Here is a 26,562-nt window from a genome sequence, read left to right as displayed (position 1 = left end):
GTCACAGAAGGCAAGACGTTCCTGGCGTCATGCAGGAACAAGCATGTGATTCTACCATTTAGCAAGTCAAACTCGGGGGTCAGCTGGCTTTTTTAATTTAAATGATCTCTAGTGGTGCAGTGGTTTCACACCTCCAGGGTTTGGGTTCGAATCTCGCCCCTGTTTTTTTTATGGAATTTGTTACTTGCCTGTATAGTGTGGATCTGGGTGCCCTGTCATGAACTGGCCTCCTGGCTCGTGTGTCCCTTGTGCCTCATGCTAATTAGCTGTAGGATCCCCACGACTAGAGCCACACAATATCGAAAAAATAAAAAACACACAAGGAGATGAAATTTGCCTGAAATAAACCATAGCCAAACAGAACTTATTGCACCCTGTGGGTGTCAAATAAATTGCTGGTGTTGCCGTGTCACCAGACACAGACCAGGGGCAACAACTTGCTTGCATTTGCTGAATGTCGTCCCTATTGAATGTTAACTGTCTTCTTACAGCTGAAGGCGAACACCTTTTGGTGAGCAGTTCTTGTTAATCTTTCTCCTCCTCAGTCATTTTTGTTAAATATCTTGCAAACGCGCCGCACGGTCTGTGAGTGAGTCTAACGACAAGGATACCATGATTTTGAATGTCTCCGAGAGTGCGTGCAGATCTCATGCGAAAGGAGCAGTGATAAAGTTAAAGTTGATAAACTGGTTTTGTTACATTTAATGGGGGGTGGGGGGGTGGGTGGTTAGCCTCAGCGAAACATATTTAAATCAGAAAAACATTTTTTAGACTGAAAAGTTTAGCTTTAGTTCCCAAGTTAAAATTTTACAGGGGGGTGGTCCTTTACATGTGTGGTATTAGCGTGCAGAGGTCTCGCATTTATTAGGTGCAGTGGGACTCGTTGTAAACAAACATGTGACTGATCTTTTATCCACAGGAAGTGGCTTTTGAGCGATAGTTATGTGGTGTTTTGAGTAACCTGCTTGATGTTGAGCTCATTTAGCCTGCTTCCCCAAATTGAGTGTACTGTAAGGTAACCTTCTTCGCTTAAATCAAATACGAGAAAAACCATACAGGTCTCTCACCTAACGCGGGAGGGGCTACACTTGGGACCTTGGCAGCAGTTCTTAGTCTTTAGGGTAACTCCGAAAACTGGTCAAGGGAACACGTCTCTTTTTTGCTTTTCAGACCATTGTAAAATATTAGAATTTTCCTGGACATTTTCTGTCCAGAACTGGTTTTAGTGTTTAAATATGCTGATCATTCCGGTGCCTGCAGGCTTGCAGCTCTCACAGGTCCGCCCCATGAAGCCCACTCAGCTTAGACAGCAATCCGCGTACGCACACCCCCCGCTTTCCTGAATAAACACTCTGGGGGGAAAAAAAAACCAACCCTTTTTTTTCGTTTTCCATCCTCAGACAGACGAGTGGGAGCTTAAACGTCAGGGGCCCCGTCGAGGGCATTTAAGGGGGGGTGGGGTTTTGTATTTGGAGTGACCATGTGCATGTGAGGCACACAAACCTGACTGTACAGGGAGTGACCGTGTGCTGTAAGCCCGTTATATCTGACTCCTGACGCAGTCTCACCGGTCAGCTTCCACACGCCCCGCTTCTCTGGTTCTCTGTGCCCCCTTTTCCGTCGCAGGTGGACACACCCCCCCCAGCAAATGCAGCAAATTTTAGTACGATTACTCAGGATCATTTAGAATTTACCAAGGGGACCCCCCCCACCCTCTTAATAGGGCAGAGGTGGACAGTTCAGGTCCAGAAAGTAAAAATCCAGACCAAGATTTTGTTTCAACCATCCAGTTGAGTGCTGTGTGACTGTGACTCTTTATACCAAGGGCAGGCAACCCTCATCCTGGAGTGCTTCTTCACAGCAGGTTTTCTGTCCTGCTTCGTCTCTGAAGAACCACGTCTGATCTCAGGCACGTAGTGAGTAATTCATCAGGTAGGATAGAAGACCTGCTGGACACTGGCACTCCTGGGGCAGGGTTGCCTACTTTGCTTTATACTCAACTGGTTGGTTGAAACTAAACATCTTATTGCACAGCGGTTTAGCAGATTTGTATGTGAACTTGAAACTTAGACCAGCCCCTCTCCACGCCCCCCCCCCCCCCCCCCCCAGCGGTCTCTGCACAACTCTGCATGTGTGTGGGCCTGCATGTTGTCATAGTGATAGAACCTAAGTCACTTGATTATATGTAATCAGTAATTGTCACCGTCATCTTTAATGTGTCTTTGGAGTCCTGCAGTTGTATTGCTTTCTTGGAAGGGTGTATTATTTTTTGTGGATATCTATATGGTGAGAATGTATGTGGACGTGCAAGAAAAGTGTTTCTGTACGTAAAAAGTTCATCTCTGTGCATTTTTGTGAGTCAGACAAACTTTATTAGCAACTGAAGACAGGTCGGGGTTTTCTGTCCTACATGGCGTCGACTGAGGTCATTAGCAGTGAGAAATGGGGACACAGAGAGTAAACTGAAATTAAACCCTTCGGAAACAACAGAGGACTAAGCGTAATGAGACAGAGCGAAATCCCTCCTCGCCTCCAGTGATCTCTGTCTCCGGCTTAACTGATTGTTAGCATTAATCACCAGGAACAAAGTGAGCGTTTTCCCAATCTCCACTGTCAGGTGCCATATTCTGTATCGCTGACCATCTGACGACCGCGTGATGTGCTTGATCATGTCACCCCTCTGACCATCAAATACATCAGATATACTCAGAGTGCACTAGCCAACAGCTTGTGGTTGGCTTGCTGCCGTTCATTCATTCCAAAAAACATGCTTTTCAAATTTCTAGCCTGTCTGCCTCTTGGTTTTTATAGGATGAGGGTGGCCAGGGTTGCAAAAAAAATTCTGGGACTTATTTCCCATATATTCCTGTTAATTCCCATGGAAAGTTTCCAACTTGGAATATTTCCAAAAATTCCCAAGCTTAACTTCTCACGTAAGAGAGAGTTTCCGGAAATGTTCCATCCCTTCGCAGCCTGAGTTTTTAAGCGAAAAATAGTTTCATGCAATTATAAATTACAGTCAGGCATTTTATGGAAGTTTTCTGCAAAGCTGCTCATTATTAAGCTGAAAACAATAGCAATAAAGACAGGTATTGATTTGCCTCTGGCCTACAACACTGAAGCTTTAATAAGAGGGTTTATGTCAGGACAGGTCGACAGGGAAGTAGTGTTTCCGGCCATGCCTGCTGCTGTCTGGGTATGTTAGCAACAATATAGTTGCATCTGCTGACCACAGAAAACCTATGGAAGGATGCAGGTATAGAAATTATACATTTTTTTGTAACTGACAAACTGAGGTGGTAACAAATATATTTTTGCAAATCTACAGCAGCTTTCTTTTCTGTTAGCGAAAAAAAAAGTAATGTTATTTAGTGTAATTTAGAGGTCAAATTGATCCCAGACCAAAGTTTTGTATTTAGAATTTGCGCAGTAAACCTTACATACGCTGTTCTCCTAAATTTGCCGTGGGAGCCAAATTTCAGACCGAAGAAATTAAATTTAAAATTCAATATAAAATTTTTTTAATATATTTTTTTTTTTGCCGCCTGAAATTTTCAGTGGGATCTAAGTAACACACATAATTTAAATTGAGCACATCTATGGTTCTGTGATATGGATAATATGAATTGAAGAGCGAACACTTGTTTTCTTTGGAACTGCATGGATTTTGGTTAAGATGGGGCAGCATATGGGCCAGTGGGTTAAGCCTCTGTCCCTCTGAATGGATGGTTGCCGCTTCAAGTCCAGCTTTCACAGAATAGTCACATCTGTCGACCTTTGAGCAAGACCCTTAACCCTCAACTCTGTGGGCGCTGCTCTGCTGCAGGGGGCTACATTTCATTTATGGAGAGCAAGATGGGGTTGGCAAAAAAGACAATTTTGCCACGGGGGTCAATAATGCATCATCGTCATCATTATTATTATTACATTTCTGAAGGAGGGCAGGAACCTATTTTATTACTTTTTTCTTAATCCGAGTCTAAAAATCCTGTGATCTTGACCAACATAAGCAGTTGGAAGATGGATGGATGATGAAGGAAATAAATCTGCTCATGTGAAACGCGCACAGTATACACTCGCGTTGACCGTCGCCCGTGTACGTAAAGGGACCGTCTGCATGATGGAGTCCAGCCGCTGAAGTTCAGGGCTGGTCGTTGGAATGCATGAGGCATTAAACGCACCTTAGTGTCAGGGAGGAGGCAGCAGCCGGAGGTGCTTGGGATTCATGCTGACAGACATTCCAGACAGACGGAGACAGGAGGCAGCATGGACTCCCTTTGGGTGGAGAGCAGAGGTGTGGAACTGCCACTGCGCTGAGAAATCATTGCATCACCAAACATCAAGCACTGATTGCACCCCCCCCCCAACCTACCCGCCACATCCGCGCCTCCATTTATTCGCGTCTGTTAGGTTTTTTTTTTCCAGCCAGTAGAGCTTGTACGTCCTTGGTAAGTCAGATTTGTACAACATTTGCCGGGGGGGGGGGTTTCAATTTAGTCCTCAAACAAGGAAATAGAGTCCTGTGGGCTGCTGTGCTGGACCTCGTGCGGAGGGAGGGGCCGATCCAGAGCTTGGGAATGATCCAGCGATGGAGCACGTCCATCTCTCACCAGACAGGAGTGACCTGCTGCCAGTCGCATGGCTTCACTCTGCTCTGGGACTGAGGCAGAATGAACATGATTCAGACCTAAACAAATCACTGCTTTTTATGGCAAATTATCCATTATTAACATTTAAAACAAACTACGGGAGGCATGGTGTTTTAATAGGCAGCACCACTTCTTTAGTGTTTGGGATCCAAATCCTGTGTGCAGGTTCCGTGCTCTCCTCACGTCACAGAGGGTTCATCTAGATCAGTATTTCCCAACCCAGTCCCCGAGGACCCCCAGACAGTCCACATTTTCGCTCCCTCCCAGCTCCCAGCCAGTCAAAAATATTATAAATAGAATGCCAGGTACAGCTGTGTTGGAAGCAAGGAGAGAAGCGAAAATGTGGATTATCTGGAAAACACTGATCTAGATAAATCTGTTGCCTCCTGCAGTCCAAAGACAAGGAGTTAGTTAAACTTGCCCATAGTATATGTTCCCTACGATGGGCTGGCACCCCATCCAGGGTGTTCCCCTACCTTCAGCCCTATGCTGCCTTGGACAGGCTCCCAAATACAGCCCTGCACTGGATAAGTGCTTGCAAAATGAATGAATGAGCGACCAAGGTTTAGGTAAGCCTATAAATAAAAATAATCTTAATAGGTTTATTCTTATTACAGGAGTGAGAAAGGCCCCAAGCCAACAAATGTATTTGTTTCTGAAATATCCCACATAATAAACAGTGAAAATACCCTTTTATCCTTGCAACCTGCAAGTCCTTAGCCATACATCGTGCTTTGCTTTTCGCCAGTTAACTTCATGCAGGAGATCATGCACACGGTGCTTTAATATCACGCACTAAAGCCAAGTGAAACATACAGGCAAAGTGAAGTGTGAAAACAGAATCAGCTGTATATGTTGTTTTGGAAAACGGATAACGTCTCTGAGGTATTTTAGTGAGCCCTGCGGCGTTGTACATTTTGGAATCAAGTTGAAATTATTATTTTGTTTTTAATAACAAATTCTGCAATTAGTATTATTACTGTTGTTATTATTATTATTTATAATTGAGAAATCGGTTATGTTTTGTCCAAAGCGGTGTAATATTTCAGTTACTGAAATCCAGAGCCTTTGAAAGCCATGAACGTCACGCGTGCGACGATAATTCCAGTCGTCCCAAGCTCATAATTGCTCCTTTCGCTCAGCGCATCATGTCCTCGCGCCGTCTCTGCTCCTGTTTGGTTTTTTTCTGCGCGCACTGGCTCTCAGACTGGCACACTGGATCAGGGGGATTATGGGAAGTCTGTGTGGCGCGCATCAGCGCACCGTCGTGGGGTTGGGCGGGGTTGTGCCTCCACCGTCGCCCTCGGCCCTTCTTCCTATTACTCTCCACAGAATACCGTCATCCTGAGTCACATGACATTTTTTTTCCTTTTTTTTACACTCTGCGTTGAGTGTTTCAAGGCCCCAGATGAATTCCTGTAGCTATGCACTGCACAATTTCCATTCCCTCCTTACATGATATATGATCATCCATCCTTCCACCACGCCATCCTTTCATCTTCTAATCATTTACCCTGATCTGGGTGACAGGGAACCCAGAGCCTGAATTTATCGTTATGTATTTAAAAAAAAGGTTCCAGGGCTGGTATAGGCAGCCCCCTCGTATCCACTGTCATCCCCGTGTTCCACGTTTTGCACGGACCGTTAATGCGGAGATCTCCTGGCCTTCTGCTGGTGATGCACTTAAGCTCCGTTCATAGAGGGTGAAGATGCAAGAATGGACTGGTGTTAAGTCACCCCGATGTGTAACTGTAGAGTGCGAAACCTGTAACAACAACAGGAACCATGATGCATATGGGGTATCTGGGGTAATGGAGGGGGGGGGAGAATGAAACTGGGGGGATGACTCATCTGTGGATGTTTTAGGCAGAATTACTTCAGTAGAAAATAGATCTTGTCTGGTTATCAGCCAGTTACCCGGTCAGATTTCTCGCATCGCCAGACGTCTATTTTAATTAAATCAAATTAATCTGATTCAAATGAATTTCCTCTGTAATTGGACGTAGATAACAGTTCCACTGTGTCACATTATTGCCTTTCATGGTTTGAACCGGTGGTAAGAACACGATTAAAAGACACGTTTTGTTCACCTGACATGGTGACTTAGTGGGTAGCAGTGTCGCATATATAAAAATATTTACTGCTCTGTCTGCAACTGAACAATGCATGAAATATTACAGGTGTTGCATGTTTAATTCACAGGTCGTTCTCTCCTGGCATTTGGCAAAGGTTGACCCCGGTATTTGTACCTGTTGGTGCCTCTGTCAACCTTCCCAGTCCGGCTTTGTTCGTCATGTTAAACTCCTGTGTTCTTTCGCCCTCAGGACTGAAAAAGAGAACCAGGAAGGCCTTCGGGATACGGAAGAAAGAGAGGGACACTGACTCCACGTAGGTTTTGGGGTGGGGCCCACTGCTAAGGCATGAAAAGTAATGCATGGAGTGCGGCAGAAGGTCAATGAAGTCAATAAAGTAGAAGTAAATGTCTTACAGCATCGCAATACTCTTCTTGCGGTTTATTTGTCGAGATTTGGCTTTATCATTATCGTACCTCTTCAGACTTCAGAGGACATCGACTCGGTTGAATCTTTGCACGAAATCTGTCAAAGTCGACGGGCGTTTCCGCTCTGTGCTTCACGTAATAAAGAGCCGTCTGCTAACCGAAGGTGGGCGCTAACTGGTTGCCGCGGTAACGGGCCTGCGTCAGTGTCTGCCATGCAGCGGCCTCCAGATACAGGTGTCTGTAGGAGCGCTTCTGACAATTAGCTGCGATTTGTGCTTGCGTTTAAAAAAAACTCTTAATTGCTGACGCCTTTGTGTTTCTTCCCCCCCCCGAGATCTACCCATCAACGCTCTTCCTCTTTGTCTTTCAGGGGGTCACCGGACAAAGATGGGGGCGTAAGTGTCACAAGATCAATTGATGGGCATGTCAGTGAGCACCTCTGTTTTGTGAGTCAGCAGGAGTGTTTGTATTGTGTGGAATAAGAGGGATGGAAAATGGGCAACAATGGGGAAGGCAAACATCGGTGGCCTCTATGGATGCTTTACATGCTAACAAGTAAATGTTTTCCAGTTAGTTTTAATGATAGATTTCTTTTGCAGTCACAGAAAAGAGCTAACGGTGCTCCAAACGGGTTCCATGGGGATATCGACTGGGAACGATATGTAAGAGCTGACACAAACTCTCTCTGCTAAACCCCTCGTTATGGATTATGATGCTGATGTTGGGAAACTCCCCCAAAAATGCACTTTTCGCTATTTCAGAACTCTCCGGAAGTCGATGATGAAGGCTATAGCATTAGGCCAGAAGAGGAAGATGGAGATATCCTTCAGGTGTCTGGGAACATTGATTTTCACCGTGATCTTTGGAAGCTCTCTTTAGAAGTGTGCATCTCCATGCAAACAAAGTTCCAACTGTGCAGTTTCCAGCTGTATTTAACCTCAGGCTGGATATCGGTGTCTGAAAACACGAAACGTTTTGTGCTATCCAACGCTTTACTTCAATAATGCAATTAAGAGTCATTAATATGACAATGACCCACCCGATCTCAAACTGCAGATTTTCATGCTTGTTCTGGAAGAATATTCCAGTTTCTTCTAGTTTCATTTTGCCTACATCATTTGTAAATCTGTTTTTAACTTTTGATTCAGGAAGACTGGGCCTGCGAGAGGTGGCAGACGTGTTATTTGCGAGATCACAGCAGTTGGCGTCCTGTTTTTCTGTTCCGGAACAAATAAGTTATATCCAGTCAGCTGTAACATTAGGAGGAAACTCTGGGATTCAGACGCCTCTGTTCTGGAGCCTGAAACAATACTTAAAGGTCCAAGGATTTACCAGAAGGAATGGTACTTTATTGCCATATGTTGACTGGGGTATACTTTAGTAGATGAGCTGTTAAAAGATGGATTATGGATGAAGAGTGAGGGCTAAAGACAAAGTTCGTAGATGGTGTCGTGATCGGTGAGATAATCTGAGCATGTTTTCGCTTTGCACGTACTGAAGGTGCTTCTGATTATGTAATGCAAGGTCAGCCGTTCAGGTTAGGGGACGAAGACCAACGTGAGTCCCGCCCCCCCAGATGTACCGTAAGCTGACAGAAGGCCTGCATACTTTGATCGTGTTTTCTTTAACCAAGACTCACCTGCTCCCAAAGTCAAGCACTTTTACTCATCTAGTGAGTCCGAGGAAGAGGAGGACCATCGTAAAAAGTTCAAGATCAAGATCAAGCCGTTACCTGAGGGCAACGCCAACTGCTCCGTTCCCTCCATGGACGAGCTGAAGGCTTCCATTGGAAACATTGCCCTGTCACCTTCTCCGCTGGTGAGTTTTCATCCATCTCCATCTCCTCTTTGGTCTTCAGCCATCTTGCTTCTTGTCTTTTGTTGCTTCGGTTTTTAAATGCGGTTTTAAATGACTCAGCCGTAGAGGTACAGGTTTTTGGGTGTTGGGGCTACACAGTGATTGGAATTGGCAAAATATTTAACCCTGGAAAATGTGCACCAGCTGAAGCCTGGCGTGGTCCAGACAGGAAGAGTTTTCCAGAAAATGATTTTTGCAAAGGTCTCTAGTATCAGCATAAGTCACCTCATTTATCTGAAAATCTAAAATGACTGAATATCAGAGGACACCAGCGCAGTGTTTCCTACTGCAGAGTGTCAGCTTTAAATTTTCCATAAAAATCCCATGAAATGGAAGCCCTGCACATCCCTGCCGGTCTGGATGTGGGAGACTATTACCAGCCAACGGCTGGCTTTGGGTCCTGCATTCGAGAGAGTCCGGGCGTCTTTTCCAACGTCACTGTCTTTGCTTTTAAAGGACGGCTTTTGCATCAGCCTGGTGGATCTTTTTTATCCTGGACTGTCGCTGCTGAGAATGAATTCTGGCCTTGACTCATACAGCTCCTTAGAAGCGGTGGGGGGGGGGGGGGGGGGGGGAGCATATTTTGAGACATGTAATGGAACCGTGTGATGTGTGGACTAGGCAGCAGCGATGAGGTTAATTGGGAGGTTTCCCTTTTCAGAGGCGGATGTGGAATGGGTGGGGCTACCTCTGATGCATGAACTGATGGGAGGGGAAGGAATCGCGGCCAATCAGGCAAGGACCAGGGGGTCCTGGATATTTAGCGGACAAATCAAAACAGAACATGCTAATGTATGCAAATTTGGCTGCTGGAACAAATCGTTCTAAATGATGACAGCTGCTCCTGAAATGTGGCTGCTGGGGAGCCCCCCCCCCCCCAGCAAATATATAAAATTAGTCTCATCTAGAATTAATGTTTATATTCATGGAAGTTGCTTTTGTTGAAAGAATCCTGCACAGAATGCCCTTCAAACAATAATGCGGCTCACGAAGAAGTGGTGACTGACAGAAATCCCCCTTCCGTAATCCTCCGCCCTTCCGTACCTTGTGCCTTAACTACTGTCCTTACTTCTCGGTCTATCAGGACCAGGCGTGCTTTCATAAGCTCCTTCTCCCCGTCTCCGCGCACAGGAACTCCCAGTTCCGAGTCCTTTAGAACCTTCTAAGTATCCCAGCGAGAGTCTTCTTTGCCGCTGCCAAGCTCTCTGTTGTCAGAAGGCACATGTAACTAACAAACCATTAAATCTCAAATCAAGTCCTAGACAGGAGGCATTTCTTTTCAAGGCAAGGCTGGGCACCCGGGAGGGGGGGGAAGCCCTGGGGGGAGGATGATGGCCAAGGACTGGAGTGCGGCTGATGGCTGTCATCTGATATTAAGCGTGCATGATGTGTTTTAGTATGCCATTTCGTTTAGTTTTTTTTGCTTTCTTGGCATTTTTTTTTTCTGCCAGTATACTTTATTTGCTTAGTGGGTAATTTAATATATAGGAGTTTAACTTTAGCCCACAGCTCTATGTGTCTATAACTCTGAAGCTGGTGGTCTGTGGGATGACTTACACTTACGAGGAGGGAGTGGTGAAGCGTATACGAACTGCCCTCATCTAATGCCTGACAGGTGCTGGGCTTTTCCGTGAAGCTCATCGCAGGCACTCATGTGGACGACTGTGAAGCTAAAGCTGTGGAGAATATCAGGGGGACGTGCGGAAAATATCGGCGAAGATGTAAAAACAGATTTAGTGCTGGAGCCTTGAATAAACAATACGTCGGCCCCCCCCTGGGAAATTAGCCATCCCAGTCCAGTCACTTAACCGCGACTCCCCACCTGCTCTAGAGTTCCCGATCGTATATTGATTTAATTCCTGTGATATTTCCACCATGTCTAAACTGGAATCACGCCTCAAAGAAGTATTTTTCTGAGAATAAGAGGACATAAGTAGATATATACATATGATTTGGCCTGTGTTCACGTCACACAGATCTTTATTCCCGCACATATAGAATACTTGTGTTGGCTTACCTTCTGATGTATTCCAGACCTCGACACACATGATTTTTGCAAGACAGTTCAGATAGGTATATAAAATATATATGGCTGTTGTGTGTTGTGTTTGTGTGTGTGTGTGTGTGCGTGTGTATACACACACACACACACACAGACTGTGCAAAGGCCTTAGACAGTCAAAATGTTTAAGGCTGTTTATCTGGCTAGTAAGTGTATATTTGGTCAGATAAAGACACAGTTTAACAATAAAATATATGTACATTAATAGTAACACAATAAAAATATCAGTTTCCTCTGTTCTCCTGAATGTTACTGATACCTTGCTGGATAACTAGATGAACAGCACTTCAGCTCCTGAACCTCTCCCCACAACCAGCTCACTTGATTAATTAACTCAGTTAATTAAATAAGTCAATGAGTTATTGATTAGCCGAACGTGGTGGGGTCGAGTCATGTATTGCGTCGCTGCTGTAAACGTCGGATTTTAGGAGAGGTTTTGAAGTGGCTAAGCTGATGCATCTCGACAGACGTCACAGTCTTACAGCAATATGAAGATCAGTGGAGCGTCGTTTTCTGTGACTGCCTAAGACATCAGCACTATGCTGTGTATAAATATGGCTCATACCCATAATCCCACCTCCCCAGAAGGACATGCATTCGGACGTGTGATGTCGCTTATGCCCCGTGTGTCTGGCTGTGTGTCAGCACACACTGCAGTACACCGGTTTATCGTCTGACCTACTTACACAGTTACAATGTACCTCCAACCGCCTGCCTCCTGCACCCCCCTCCCCCCGCAAAACTCTCCCTCCCCAGCAACCGTGGACCACTTTAACAGTTCTCATTCATCCGCCAGAAATACACTTAAAGGTCCACTTGTTTGGCCTTCTTCAACAAAACAAAAAACTAAGGGAATGATGGATTTCAAAATGCTGTGATGTTATTCAGAGATTTTAATATGGACAAGGACTGTGTCAACAGGTTGAGAGTATGGCTAGAGAAAGTCCCGCAGTTGCCAAGAAGTAATTAGTTTATGACTTATTAGATTCTGTCTTTTTTTTCTTGTCCATCTGACTCTGGTTGTACAGCAATCAAAACCAATCAATTTTAATAACATAGTCGAGACAGAATCCGTCAATGAGAGCCAGAGGTTGAGTTTATTTTTCCTGAGTCAGTTATCATCTTCAGAATACAAAAAACAAAAAGCCGATACTACTCCGATGTTATGCAGGGATTGTGTGTGAATCAGTTATGCATTAGCTGGCTTTGTAGCAACCCATCCTTGAAAAAGGTATCCATGGAGACCTACTGACTGTGCAGTGCTCCTTGGGTGACTAAAGGAAGGTTGAAAGAGGGGACTGACCATTGATGGAGCTCGGAACTAAAACAACGGTTGGTCTGACCCCTCCCCCGCTGCGCGCTGAGCCGATCCATTCGCCTAATTTCTTTGGTTGACGCAAAAGAGATGGAAATGAAAACCTGGGCAGCTTTGTGGGGAAGCTCCTCTGAACTGGGACTCCGGGGGGGGGGGGGCAGCTCCTCAGGACTGGGACTGCGAGGCAGCTCCTCTGGACTGGGACTGAGGGGGGGGGGGGGGCAGCTCCTCTGGACTGGGACTGCGGGGGCTGCTCCTCTGGACTGGGACTGCAGGGGCTGCTCCTCTGGACTGGGGCTGCGGGGGGGGGGGGGCAGCTCCTCTGGACTGGGGCTGCGGGGGGGGGGGGCAGCTCCTCTGGACTGGGACTGCGGGGGCTGCTCCTCTGGACTGGGACTGCGGGGCAGCTCCTCTGGACTGGGACTGCGGGGGCTGCTCCTCTGGACTGGGACTGCGGGGCAGCTCCTCTGGACTGGGACTGCGGGGGCTGCTCCTCTGGACTGGGACTGCGGGGCAGCTCCTCTGGACTGGGACTGCGGGGGCTGCTCCTCTGGACTGGGACTGCGGGGGCTGCTCCTCTGGACGGGGACTGCGGGGGCTGCTCCTCTGGACTGGGACTGCGGGGGCTGCTCCTCTGGACTGGGACTGCGGGGGCTGCTCCTCTGGACGGGGACTGCGGGGGCTGTTCCTCTGGACTGGGACTGCGGGGACTGCTCCTCTGGACTGGGACTGCGGGGGCTGTTCCTCTGGACGGGGACTGCGGGGGCTGTTCCTCTGGACTGGGACTGCGGGGACTGCTCCTCTGGACTGGGACTGCGGGGGCTGCTCCTCTGGACGGGGACTGCGGGGGCTGCTCCTCTGGACGGGGACTGCGGGGGCTGCTCCTCTGGACGGGGACTGCGGGGGCTGCTCCTCTGGACGGGGACTGCGGGGGCTGCTCCTCCGGACGGGGACTGCGGGGGCTGTTCCTCTGGATGCACAAGGTTGTGTCACGTTATAGAGTCATCCAGTAGACGATTCCAAGACTCGTGGTTATAGCTTAATTATATAACCTGATTTGAACTTGAATTCAACTTCCTCGACCACAGTGCCACCTGATGACCTAGTTGCAGGGTGACAGCCGACCGCTGCGGTTAAACCAGATATGGGGAGTAGTGATAGGCAGTGTAGCATTGTGACCAAGTAGATGGATATAGTTCAAGGTCCTGTCAATATGGTCAGAAAAAACATCAACAAAGCACCATAACAAAAGTGATAGTAGTAATAATAAAAACTGTAGAGATCTAGCAGGGATCTAGCCTCTAGCCTTAGGCTAATCGGTGTTGCTAAATTTCCCTTAGCATTTGAATGTGTGGGCCTGAGGCCTGTGATGGGTACTGTAAGCATTTGGAAGAAGTCTGGATAATAGTTTGACAAAACTGAGCAAGTTGCAGATGATATGTTGGGTCAACAAATAAGATGAAGAGTCCCTAGTAAGAGTCAAACTGCTCTCAGCACAGGAAGAGAGTGTTATGACACACCTGGAGGCGTAGGGAGGGCCAAGTCGGCAGCAGTGGGATCTTGTAGGTAACGGGTGAGTTTTTTGTCGCTGTACTGATGCTATCTTTAACTTTTCCGTTTCTCAGAAGGGCATACTTGTGCATTTCTCAGAAGCAGCTATGCAGTCTTTAAATTCGCCTTAAGAACCTTCCAGCAATTCATGCCCTGCTTCTCAGTGAAGTTTCATGGAATGTTTTCCACTGGCATTTAAGTCAACATGTTGGGGAACCTTAATTCCTTTAGATGCATTTATTCTTGTCAGGAACCATGTTAGCTCATTATAGTTCCAGTTACATATTGGTCTGGGTGTCAGCAAGCTAAGTAGTACACAGCCAGGTTTGTGAATACAGTGGTACTAGAAATTAACTTGATTTCATAATCCATAAACACAGTGGCAGATCTTGGCATGGCCAATATGGGCAAGTGCCCAGGGCAGCATCCTCCCCAGTCTTGGTTTGGGGGGGTGGGCAGCAGTAAAGTTTGTCTAGTGCACCACTGCATAAGCATAAAATGTCTGATCTACCATTCAGTCTTCTACTTTATCTCCCCTGCCCCCCTATCGAATTCCAACATGAACGGGCACGTTCCCAGTTCATCATCATTGCCTCGTTAGTACATAACCGACCACCCGTTCAGCCAAGCTAACACTGTGTTCGTTCTCGGCCTCTCTCTCTCTCGCAATGCTGACGTGCTCTGCAGAGGAGAAGCCCAGTAAGCCTGCCCACTTTCACTCTTTTATTTTTTTTTTTCCCCTTCATTTTCTCAAGAGTGCACTTCTCGTGCTGATGACTGTGCCGCGTCCCTCCCGCTGCACGGCGCGAAGCCTCGTCCCCGTCGTGACTGGCTTGATCTTTTTCTGTGTCACCCTCGGCCGCCTCATCACTCATTCCCGTGTTCCTTAAATGCATTAAGTCAGTGCTGCAAAGAAGGCTGCACCCCATTGGATGAAAAGAGACGCCATCATATGAACGCATGCAGTGATTTGTTCTTCTATTCCACTGAGCTCATGTATGTTTTCCTTACATGTCTCCACCCCTCACAGCATGAAGTACAGGGGAGACGCACTGAGGAGAGCATGTCTTGCCCCCAGTGCCCAGATAGGCCTTGTCATGCTTTGATAGATATTGTCAGTGTGTTTTTTTTTTGACTGATTTGTCACTCTCTGACCAGGTGTCTCTTCTCTCTCCCTTTTTGCTGATCACAGAGACGTAGCCCGGTGAGTTGTCTTCGCCACAGATGACTGTGATCTCGGGTCGGTGAAACGTAAGCGGGCTTGTGCTAGGCAGCATTACGCCCCCCCCAAATGAAATCCCTGTAAACAGGGTGTCTTTATTCAGTTAGACCGCAAATACGTAGGAGATTAAACCATGACGAGATGTGCAGTAACAAGAAAGTAATCAATCAACAACCAATCAAGTTGGAGTTTATTATTTTCGCATAACCACACACCCCAAAGTGGGTTATCTGGTTTATACCCTAGCTAATAAACAAAAAAATAATAATAAAATGACAGTTAATGTTTCAGAAGCAAATTATTTCAATTAGTACTTAACGTGTATTTAAAGTGCTGTTAAAAATATAGTCCTTATAAAGATACAACATCTGGTGAGGCTACTTACTGCAAGCAGCAAGTCCATAAAATCCGTCAACAGACAGATGCTTGCATTTTGAAAACCCAGGAATATTATGCTGATGATAATGACTGGTTATTTAGGAGTTAAATCACACAGGTGTTTATATTAATGTGTTTAATAAAGACATTAAAATGCATTAATACAGAACTGTTATTAGGCTACCGGAACTACCTGTGTGGTTCCATGAAAATAATCACCACCTATGTGATATCTCTGGACCAATAAGAAAGTAGTATTTACCAACGCTGTGGTATAAATCAGTATATCTCTCTTCTGCTTATGAGTATTATGTTTCTTTGGTGTCTCCATTTTGGCGTGGAGATTTGTATTCGCAGCATCAAACATTATGTAAGAAACTAATCCAGCACAACACAGGGGATAAAGGTCCCAGTCGCGCCACACACGGATTAGCATCACAGCTACACGATACTAAATGTTAATGACATGCAGGCGATGGGGTGCCATTGCTGTTGTTTTTCTTTCGTTTCGATGATCTTGCTCGCAATCTTGAGTATCGTTCTTCAGCCGTGTCCTTAGAAACGCTCCAGCGCACCATTTTAAGCGGTCGATAGCTCCACATGAATATGTAGATTTGTATCAATCGTTTTCATTTTTTTTTTAAAGCAACGTTAAATTCATTTGTCTTAATTTTGTTTTTAAATTGCAGGGCCAGATCAAAAGAAATCTTTCCAGTAAGTACTTAACAGCATATGCTAATGCTTTGCGTGCTAATAACTCGTAGAAGCTAACGAGTTAAGCGCTGCTAGTTACTGAATAGCAGGATGGCTGTGGAAGCAGCTTCACGATTTATTTCTGTTTCATCTGCACTCTCCTCCTCGCACTCAGATTGTGTTCCTCTCCTCTCAGGTGAAGAGATCGCAAGGCCGCGGCGATCTGCTCCCACACCTGCTCCTGCTCCTGCTCCCACACCTGCTCCTGCTCCCCCTGCACCTCCTGCAGTCCAGCCCCCTGAGTTAGTAACCCCCCTCCCTTTGGGGAAGGTGGGGAGAACAGTTTCATACGATTGACCATTTCTGTGCTAAAGTCTTGATCTGCGAACAGCTGAAGAGGAGCAGACAAAGTTCCAGATGTGGCCACAAGGGGGCATACTTTTTTTTTTGGCTAATTATTGAAACAGACATACCATTTAAAAAAAACACTGGACACTAACAGAAGTGCATCTCCTTTGCTGCTATGCTGTCTGTTGCCCCCGATCTGACTGTGTGGGAAATTGCTTTTGACTGATGTGTCCGGGAAGTGTGGTCTCACACCGTCTTATCCTTGCTGCTTTAGAAGTCCGAAAATCCCAGAGGACGCGACGGCCCTGTTTGGGCCTCCTCTCGAGACGGCCTTTGATGATGAGAAGGCAGCAGGTAAGGCTTGTAAACCACGTGATCCACTGGATCCGACGGTAACCCGAGACACTCCGGGTCCTTTGTGTATCTGCACAAAAAGGGCATTTTTGTTTATATATTTCATTTCATCGCTATTTTTCAGCAGGTCGAAGGGAGTGCACCAGGAATTTGCATTAGGATAACCCTACTTGGCTTGATGACCTGTCTGGATGTCTTTGCCAACTAATGTATCTTTAGATAAAAGTATTGATTCCTCAGTCTCCTGGGCACATCGCATTCTCACCGGGCTGTTATCATGAAATGAAATGGCCGTTGTCTGTCAGGTGGCCCGCTGTCTTCACAGCCTTTACTGATGTCCCCGTTGTGCTGTGCTCTCTCTTGAAGCGGTTATAGAGGAACCTGAGATCTGGGGGGCACCTCTGTCTGAGCCACACCCAGACTCCCCTGTGGCAAGACCCTTTCCTACTGGAAGTAAGTCTTTGAGACACAGAGGTTTTTTTCTTTTTTTTACCATTGATAAAACATGGCCGGCAGGGGCTACGTTTCCTGAAAAAAAAAGAAAAAAAGACAAAAAGGACGACATTATGCACAATTGGTCCCACGCAATTGGTGGGTTATCCTGTCTTTTCAAGGTTCAGCTGGCAGGTGAATAACTGTGAGCCATTGCTTTTGAGTTTTCCCCCCTGAATGTGCTTGCTAGGACCCATCACATGACACACACACACACACCCCCCCCCCCCCCCCCCCCCCCCGCCCACCCCACAAGCTAAGACTTTGTGGTTCACCATAATCATTTTGTCTCTGGTACAGAAATACATATATTAATGGCTGTATAACCATTTTTTTGGTCAGTTACACCACTTCATACCTGTCACTACTCAAGTGTTCTAGCGATAGTAGAGCTCAGAATATGTGGACTGATTGGCGGTGTCCTTGGACTCGGATGAGACCTCCCAACCTCCTCCCCCCCCACCCCGAAGTAAAACATGTTCGGGTTCAATGACGGTCTTGATAATGTATCGTGAATTCCTGGTACTGCTGTAGTTTCACAGCAAGGCTATATCATAAACGGAGCACTTAATGTTTTGTGAAATTAGTCTTTAGATTGCTTTTCTCTGGCAAAAACACGACAAGCCTGCAGAAAAGCGTTTTTCGAGAACTTGCCCTGCAGCGGCAAGCGTTTAGCATTCTTTTCGTCACAGGGATTTGGAATGCAAGTGAATGGTGACTAAATTCCTTGCAGATCAGTATTGTCTTCAGTTTTAAAGCTCAGAAACATTTGCTACTTCGTGTGTGAATCTCTCCAAGGTCAGGCGGAGGCGTGTGTGTGTATGGCCATGAAAGGCACCACAGTAGGTTCTTGGAGTCTGAAGGTTGTCAAAGGCGCGAGTGGTCGTTCTTATGCGTGTTAGACTGCCTGTCTGTCTTGGGAGGGGTTTACAAGCTAAGGCGAAGTGCTGGTGAGGGGTAGCTTTCACTGCGCCGATCATGGCCCTTTTATAGAGCAATAATATGCTTTTAGTGTTTATGATGACAATGATTCTCATTTTAACAAAAAAACAAGTTCTGTTAAACATCTTGAATGGTTTCTGTAAAAATCATGGTTGTGGGAGTTTTACTTACACTCCGAGAGATAACCAATCACATTGTAGAGGAGGAGGGTCCAAGCAACATCTGATTGGTTGGACCCACCTCCTCTATAATGTGATTGGTTATCTCTCTGAACCAATCATTTTTCCTTCTGCCCTCCATACATTTTCGTGTAAGTCAAACTCTCATGAGCTAAAAGCATGGCTGACTGGCATGCTTGTGCTGTACTCTGCTGACCCAATCCCAGACCCCGAACCTTATGCGGAGTTCTCGCTGGTTGTTTTTGCAGCTCCACCTCCGCTACCGCCGAAAAATGTCCCGGCTGCTCCGCCTGCTGGCGGCGCCTCCCAGCCAGATTCAGCAGGTGGGTGGTTCACACCGCTTTGTAGGCTTCGCGGAGTCTCAGCTGTGTTCGTGGTAACAGATCTTTCCTCTCTGGGTTGCGCCTGATGCAGTCATAGCTGAAAGTGACGAGGACCAGGACGTAGACCCCGGTTCACCGGAGAACCCCATAAAGGTATCCATGACCGACCTGGACAACATATTTGGCCCGGTGAAGGTCCCAAAGTCCAGCGAGGAAACGACGGACAGCAAGTGGGTCAGTTTCAACGATGAGTCGCCCGAGACCCCACCCCCTCCTGAAGAACCCGCCCCTCCCTTGCCCCCATCCCTCCCACCGAGTCCTCCGCCACCTGTTGACGAGGGTCCTTCCGAAGTGCCGGACTCGCCCGCCAGCCCCCCTCTTCCGAGCCGCAGACCTGCGGGCGTCATCCCGCCACCCCTAGTCTTGGACGAGGGAGACAAAGCAAGCTGTGAGACAGCAACGCTGAAGGAGGATCTCCCAGATATGACGGCTTCACCCAAGGAGCTCACCCCGGGTCCACGGGCCACGCCTCCTCCCCCTCCCCCTCCCACCTACAGAGCAGTGGTGTCGTCCCCTGGGCCCTACTCAGGTACTGCAAGCGGTGAGTCTGTTTGTGAATCCTCTCCAAGAGATACCAAATGGTGCAGTGCTTAGAAAGCAGGGCTTGTCAGCAAAGTAGATCAACAAGTAGAGCCTTGCGCTTTTATTGTAAAGGTTGTAGGTTCAAATCCCGGTCGGCACAAGTAAATTGCAAGACTTTTCTCTACTATAAGATGTCATGTGTGAAAGTGTTAGATAATTGAATGTGTAGATGGACATTGACCCTTGACAAGAAACACTGCTGTGCTCTATGAATGTCTGTCTTCCACACCCCACTGAGCTTGGGATGCCTCTATGGCTGAAAGGTCACAGTCCCTTGGCCAGCAGAGAGATCATCACTGTTGGGCCCTTCTGGGATGTTGGCTGGCCCTGCACTCTGACCCCAAGTTATCCTCACTTATATGTCTCCTTAGACAGAACCATCTGCTGGATGTGGATGGTAAATGTGAAGCAGTGCTTGCTTAGCACAGGGCTTCAGTGTCCCAGTGAGAACAGGACAGAAGGCAGAGAAGCATCATGGACAGGAAGCCAGTACATCTCAGGGCACACAAACTGTGGGCAATTTCAAGACATCAGTTTGATTAATGAAAGTTTTTGGGAAAGAAATGCTGAATAATAAGTATTCAGCTGAGAAATTAGGAATTTCACTTAAATTTCTCTCTATTCTCACAAAATTCCTTTGCTAAGAAAGTAATTATAGTTGTTCTGTGCCCATGTAATATAAATGTATTAAGAGCTTGTATTATTTTCATTTGTTTTGTTTATCTTAACTTTAATCTAGACCCAGGTGCTTAATATCATGCAATGTATTGTTGTATATGAATTTCGGAACTGCGCTTTCTAATTAATACATATTTGGCTGTGGTGGCAAATTCATGCAGTGAGTGTTTATATACAGTGATCCCCCACCTATCATGGAAGTTACGTTCCAGACCCATCAGCGATAGGTGAAAATCTGTGATATAGAAAGAGCATATAAATAAAAAAAATTTATAGTTTATGCCTTAAATCGTAGGGCTTAAAATAAAACGAAAAGTTCACAGAAAGTTTGCGCACAACAGTCGGACCACAAGTAAGGTATGCGATATGCAGAGAACTGTGATGTGTTGGGGAAATATCGGGGCCGCGAGACTGTAGCTGAACCGCGATATAGCGGGGATCACTGTACTTGGCTTTGGCTGTGAAGATGCCCTTTAGTGATGCCAGCGCACCAGCAGTCCCCCATCCTCTGTAAGTGCTGGGAGCTGTAGGAATTATGTGGAATTATGTAAAAACTTTTGCAGGTCATGTTGTCAGTGCTGGGTTTTATTCTATCATTTTTCAGGCTCCTCCTCCCCTGCCCGTCCTGCAACACCATTGGCTGCCAGCAGTCCGACTCCGCCCCCTCCCCCACCCCGGCCATCGTCAAGGCCTAAACTTCCTCCTGGAAAACCTAGTATAGGGGATGTGGTAAGAAAGTTCATTTGTCCCACTCAATGCACATTCTGTAACTAGTTTTAATGGTCAGTTTTACTGGGACATTTCATTACTGAATCTAGAGGTGCCCTGTGTATGGGGGTGGTGAACTGTTGTGTATGTGAGTTTTCCAATTACGCTCTTAACTACTATTTGAGCTTAACAGTTCTGATTGGACTAATTTACCCTAACTGCTTAGTACAAAGGTTGATAGAGGTTTAAATAGAGCCAAAGAAATAACCGTTCCTGTATCAGGAAGGGACACAATGTTTTCATTTTAGCGTTCATTCTTCAACAGTTTTAAGTAATTAATCAAGCAATATTTTAATTAAAGGAAACATAATTTTAAAGTTTGCCAATTGATTAATAGTAGGTTGCACTGTAATATCATTTCAGATGATGATTTTAATCGTGAAAGGGAAAAGGGTTACAGGTGTGTTATAAATTGTGTGTCACATGAAATTATGTTCCATTTATGTAACAAGTTATTGAACAAACACCTAATTTGTACTGCATTTCATCAAGCCCTTTCATGACTGCCGAAACACTCAGAGTCATAGAAAAATCACATAGAAAAATTCGGCTTTGAATCATGTCATTCTCCGCTTCAGCGGTTCAGTCGGGGCTGCATAACAAAGAGCTCGACTGGAGCAAAAGTCCAGTGCAGGTAGCAGGTTGCAAGATCCAGGATTTAAAAATCCATGCGCAGGTCATTCCTTACAGAAGCAGTGTACTGACAGGCAGCTGGTTGCCAGATCCAGGATTTAAAAATCCGCACACGGGTCATTCCTTACAGAAGCAGTGTACTGACAGGCAGGGCTTGCGAGGACCATGTCCCCAAACCAGCCTTGCTGTTGACTTGCTGTTGTCTTCTCAGGCCCGGCCGTTCAGCCCCCCTATCAACTCCTCCAGCCCTCCCCCTTTTGCCCCCCTGGCTCGGGCTGAGAGCACCTCCTCCATATCGTCCACCAACTCCCTGAGTGCCGCCACCACTCCCACCGTTGGTAAAGAGCTGTCCGTTTCTGTGTCAGGTGTGCATCATTTCCCATCATCGCGACGTGTCCTGTCTCCTGTCTCCATTGTCAGTTTCTCGTTTTTAGCCTAACGAACTGTCTGACAAAATCGTCTGACCGCTGTGTCTCGTTCAATTGTTTTTATGTATGAAGGCAGGTGTCTACATTCTAGAATCCTAAAAAATATTTGATGAGAAGAATGCATCGGTTTTAAATGAAAAAAACATTAATTCATAATCAGGGCTTGCAGTTATTTACATATGAGCTATCAAGCTATTGTTTTACGCAGGATAATGAAATAGAAGTTTTCTCTTTCACTGCTTCCTAGTTAAAGGTGACTGTAGAGCTATTGCCAGAGAAGATGTTGGTGACAGGTGTATTTAATATATTTATTGGTTGTTTATTTGATGGACATTGTGAAGTATTGTGACTGTAACAGCCTCTGCTTTTTCTTCGCTAGGATCCATAGCCCACTGAATTACTATTTCCTTACTTCCTGAATGCTAATGGATTTGTCTCCATAGATCATGTCAGCTGTAAAAAAAAAAAAAAAAAAAAACAGCTGTAACAATATGTGGCTACGCTAAAATTGCAAGAAACATTTTGGGGCAATGACAAAAAGGCAGTGACCAGGATAAAGATTTCCAAGTACTGAAATATGTTATAAACACGCTTATTTTTTATTCTCGTTTTGCATACTCCATTTTCTCCTCCGTTCTGCTCATTTCTCCACTCAGAACGTCCCTTTTGAGCGCCCGGGTGTCTGTCCCAGCAGTCGTCTCGTCCTTTTGTTTGCGACCTTTTCCGTTATGCTTGATTTACGTCCCTTGTGTTTGTGTCTTTTCTTTTTTTTTCCCTTTATTTTTTTGGTCGATTTTTTTTCGTTCGGTGATGTCAGAAGATGACGTTTTTGTAGACAAACTGCCCACCTTTGACAGAAGCTGTGAGAGGCCCGGAGGTACGGTATGGGGCCTGGCGGCAGAATCATCATCACCCACAATGCACTCCGCCCTGGCGCACATCTGTCACCCATGGCCGCATCCCCCTTGACCCATCCCAAAGGCAGTGTGCAGGATGGCACGCCATCACATGGCAGGGGGATTTTGCGGGAAGACAAAGGCACGGGCTGCAGCCTTTTAGGATGTTCCCGTTCTCAAGCATGTGTAGCATCCCCCAGATCTCCTGCCCTACCTACCTCCTGTCCTCATTCCTCCCCGTTTCACGACGCATCTTACAAAAGCCCCGGGAAGTGTGGCTGGCATCTCCACTCAGTGCCACACTTTTACAAACATAAACAACGGCATTTTGAAACGAGCATCTTGCCGTCAATAGTCTCTGATAGCTGAGAAAATACCAAATGCATATGTTTCGTCTTCTTGCATGACTGTCAAACCGTACTCTTTGCGCTTGCTGGCCGAGGAAATTTGTGTACAACAAAATTTGACTTATTTCTCTTTAACCTTTATTAGGCAGCGAATGGCCGTGTTGGAAATCAGGCCAGAAACACATAAATAACTTGATTCAGAATTTTAGTAGCTAATACTTACCCGATTGTATAAATGATATGTTATCATTTAGTTTGATTGACATGTTAGCTGTAGCAGGAAAAGGGTGTTTTATATTCATATCAGTCTTCAGACACTTGAAAGGAACCCCCTGCAATTCAGCTCCCCTGGACTCTCCTCCCAGAAATCCCTTGTAAACGCCACCCTGTGGATTTCTTACACTAACCCGGGCTGCTTTGATAGAGTGCCCGATCTTTGCCCCTCCCACTCTCTGTCACCCATCACTATACCCACTCTTTCTGCACAAGGCTGCCCCCTGCTGGGCATGTAGCGCTTTGCAGCTATATATTAGGATAACATCATAATTTTTCTAACAAACAAAAAAATTCTCAGGCCTAACAGTCATTAATCTTGTTAACTTAATTTTAAATATTCAAGTTATTTACGAGAATTAAAAAAATAAATAATTAGTACTATTCTTTTTGTACCCTGTGCTTCGTAAAGCTCATAATTCTCATTCAGTCTCCAGATCCTCTATTAAATTATAGTAGATGATCAAAATAGTGTTTTGAAAACAAACACTGTCATGGGGGAAATTATGGACTAAATACTGATTAGGCCAGTGTTCAGGCTAGCCTGTTGTGTACAGTTCCGATATGTAGCGCTAATACCCACATGCCTCTAAGCAAAGCAAAGAGGACCCCGCCCACCCCACTCCACCCCTCAGTCGTGATTGGCTCGCAGTGCCTTCTGTGTTCCCGCCCACTGTGTCGTGTGATAGACCTGCCGCGTGACTCACACTATTGTCCTTCTCTCTCCCTCCCCACCTCCCTGCTCCGTCCCACTTCAAATCCCGCCCCTCACGCAGAGAATGACCAGCCTTCCCTGGTTTGGTTTGACAGAGGGAAGTTTTATTTAACCTTCGAAGGTAAGTGGTGCCCAGTTTAGTGGCACTCAAACCTGAATGCTTCAAGCCCCGCCCCCTGCTCCTCCCCCTTCAGCCCCTAACATGCTGCATATGGCCACCATCCCTAATAACTCCTCCCCTTTTCACCACCAGACGTTCATATTTCCTATTGGCTGGGTGTTATTATATTTAGTTATTAGATTTTCATCATCATCATGATGTGTTTTAATTTTGTTTCTGTTTTTTTTTCCGTAAAGTTGTATTTTTATGAATTTTTATTATGCACAATTTATGATTCTTTTTTCTTTTCATTTTCGTTCTTCAGTACCAGCAGACCCGCATAAAGATTCAGTCCAAAACCTCTAAACCGGATTTTTATATCCTGACCCCAAAACAAAAATTTAACCTAAAGGATAAAATATAAACATCGTCTTTATTTTTCTACTGGATGACGTGATAACAAGCAGTGATGTGGGTCGCCTGTCATCATGAAACCTGATTTGTGCTGATGGTAGTTAGAATATTTCACAATGTAATGAACAGTAGTTGCATTTGAAATCTTATAGGGATTGTGTCTCAATTGTAGTTCCATCAGCTATAAATGTCCTTCACTTTTACTGTATATAAGCCTGCATTACTGCTAGCATCCTGTTAAGAAAAGGTGTCTCTGCTTTGTGTCCTAGGGTAGGATAAACTCCAAGCTCACTGAGACCCTGTACTGATATGGAAGTTGGATATACTTATGGACTTATACTTTATGTTGCCTTCAAGAAAGGCAGCCAATCAGATCTCAAGGAGCGGTAAACACTATTAAACCGATGACATCATTCACAATATATCGGCTCCAGCACTAATGTGATGAGTTTCCGGGAATGGTTTTACGGGCATTTATTTAAGGCTTCAGTGGGAGTTTGTGCCTGCAGTCATCTTTTGATTTATGGTGGGAAGTTAGTGATTCTGACATGATGTGGGACTCGCGCAATATGGATGCTACCTACGTGTGTATTTGTGAAAACGAGCAAGAATCAAACTGCGGGGAGGGTGGAAGTTTGGCGTGACGTTTGGATGCCGGAGCTTTTTTGTTGCGTTGTGGTTGGAGACCGTCCCAGGTGGTCTGGCTTCCCTGAATTCCGGCTCAGGGTTGTGACTGTGACTGTGAGTCAAGACAGAACAGAAACGTAGCCCTCCGTGGTGATGGTGCGCCACCTGGTGGATCGGTGTTAAAAGCCAAATCAACAGATGGCGGAGCTGGAAGCGACCGCCTCGGACTCGCGGGGGACTGTGCATGCGGCCGCGGTAACTGGCACCTCCTCTGATGTCACATCCTGTTCAGAGTGGCACCACCTGGTTCAGTGGTGGTTATTGTGTTTCAGGCTGTTCCCGGGGGCCCAGCCCACTCACCATGGGGGCCCAGGACACGCTACCCGTAGCAGCCGCCTTCACGGAGACTGTCAATGCCTACTTTAAGGGAGCCGACCCCAGCAAGTAAGTGAAGGCATTCGGGCAGACTTGCGATCTTTATTGCCATTGTCATAAGAAATATTGGTATCGTTTCCATCATTATTGATGAGAGTTTTAATTACAAAATGCTACTTTCAGAATCTGGCACAATACAGCTCTGGAAAAGATTAAGAGACCAAATCAAAATTTCCAGTTTCACTTATTTCTCAATTTATGTGTATTCGCCTGTGTAAAATATACATTTTCTTACAAACTGCAGCCTGGCTCTTCCCTGCTTCTCATTAATGAAGGGCTTCTTCCCTGCTTTATGGGTCTTCATTCCTGCTTCTAGGAGCCTGATATGAACAGTGCACTTCACAACACTTTATACTTCCCATTCTTTTGAAGGTCCCTCGAGGTCATCCTCTGATTTATCCGCTGCCGGAAAGCTGATGGTCATCTCTGGCATTAGAAAGTCGCTTCTGCCCTCTACCTGGCTGATTTCTGGTCATTGCCAGTGTCTCCTGCTTCACCTTGTTCTTGCGTACTGCTGTCTTACAAACTTTGAGCCTGTAAGCAGCCTGCCTCGCAGCGTAGCCTTCTGCCAGCAGAACCAGGACTAAACCAGGATTTATAAAAGCAGATTTTTAAAAAACATAGAGTGGTTTCTTAATTTTTTTCAGAGCTGTATCTTTGAAAATTTCAGTTTGACCATTACTTAATCTGATTTTAAGATAATGGTTATGTATTATATACGATTATATATATGCTTCACTT

At 45.8% G+C, this 26,562-nt stretch overlaps 1 protein-coding gene across 5 annotated transcripts in view; it reads left to right on the top strand.

Moving 5' to 3' along the window:
* LOC125716885 (SH3-containing GRB2-like protein 3-interacting protein 1) overlaps positions 1–26,562 on the top strand; it is a 53,650-nt gene that overhangs the window by 17,695 nt on the left and 9,393 nt on the right. Inside the window, exons 4-19 of one of the 5 annotated variants that reach the window (XM_048989697.1) lie at positions 6,974–7,037; positions 7,520–7,544; positions 7,749–7,811; positions 7,911–7,968; positions 8,789–8,967; positions 15,127–15,138; positions 16,224–16,248; positions 16,424–16,529; positions 16,850–16,929; positions 17,296–17,382; positions 18,791–18,865; positions 18,957–19,466; positions 20,790–20,914; positions 21,798–21,951; positions 24,307–24,366; positions 25,719–25,830. In XM_048989697.1, the coding sequence (XP_048845654.1) occupies positions 6,974–7,037; positions 7,520–7,544; positions 7,749–7,811; positions 7,911–7,968; positions 8,789–8,967; positions 15,127–15,138; positions 16,224–16,248; positions 16,424–16,529; positions 16,850–16,929; positions 17,296–17,382; positions 18,791–18,865; positions 18,957–19,466; positions 20,790–20,914; positions 21,798–21,951; positions 24,307–24,366; positions 25,719–25,830 (1,735 nt within the window). The remainder of the gene's footprint in view (positions 1–6,973; positions 7,038–7,519; positions 7,545–7,748; positions 7,812–7,910; positions 7,969–8,788; positions 8,968–15,126; positions 15,139–16,223; positions 16,249–16,423; positions 16,530–16,849; positions 16,930–17,295; positions 17,383–18,790; positions 18,866–18,956; positions 19,467–20,789; positions 20,915–21,797; positions 21,952–24,306; positions 24,367–25,718; positions 25,831–26,562) is intronic. The other 4 variants (XM_048989698.1, XM_048989700.1, XM_048989701.1 and 1 more) reach the window with 4 other exon arrangements.

This window comes from Brienomyrus brachyistius, chromosome 21, assembly GCF_023856365.1.
Source record: "Brienomyrus brachyistius isolate T26 chromosome 21, BBRACH_0.4, whole genome shotgun sequence".
Taxonomy (NCBI): Eukaryota; Metazoa; Chordata; class Actinopteri; order Osteoglossiformes; family Mormyridae; genus Brienomyrus; species Brienomyrus brachyistius.
Note: the sequence above shows the minus strand (reverse complement) of the source record. Positions and strands in the feature narration are given on the sequence as shown.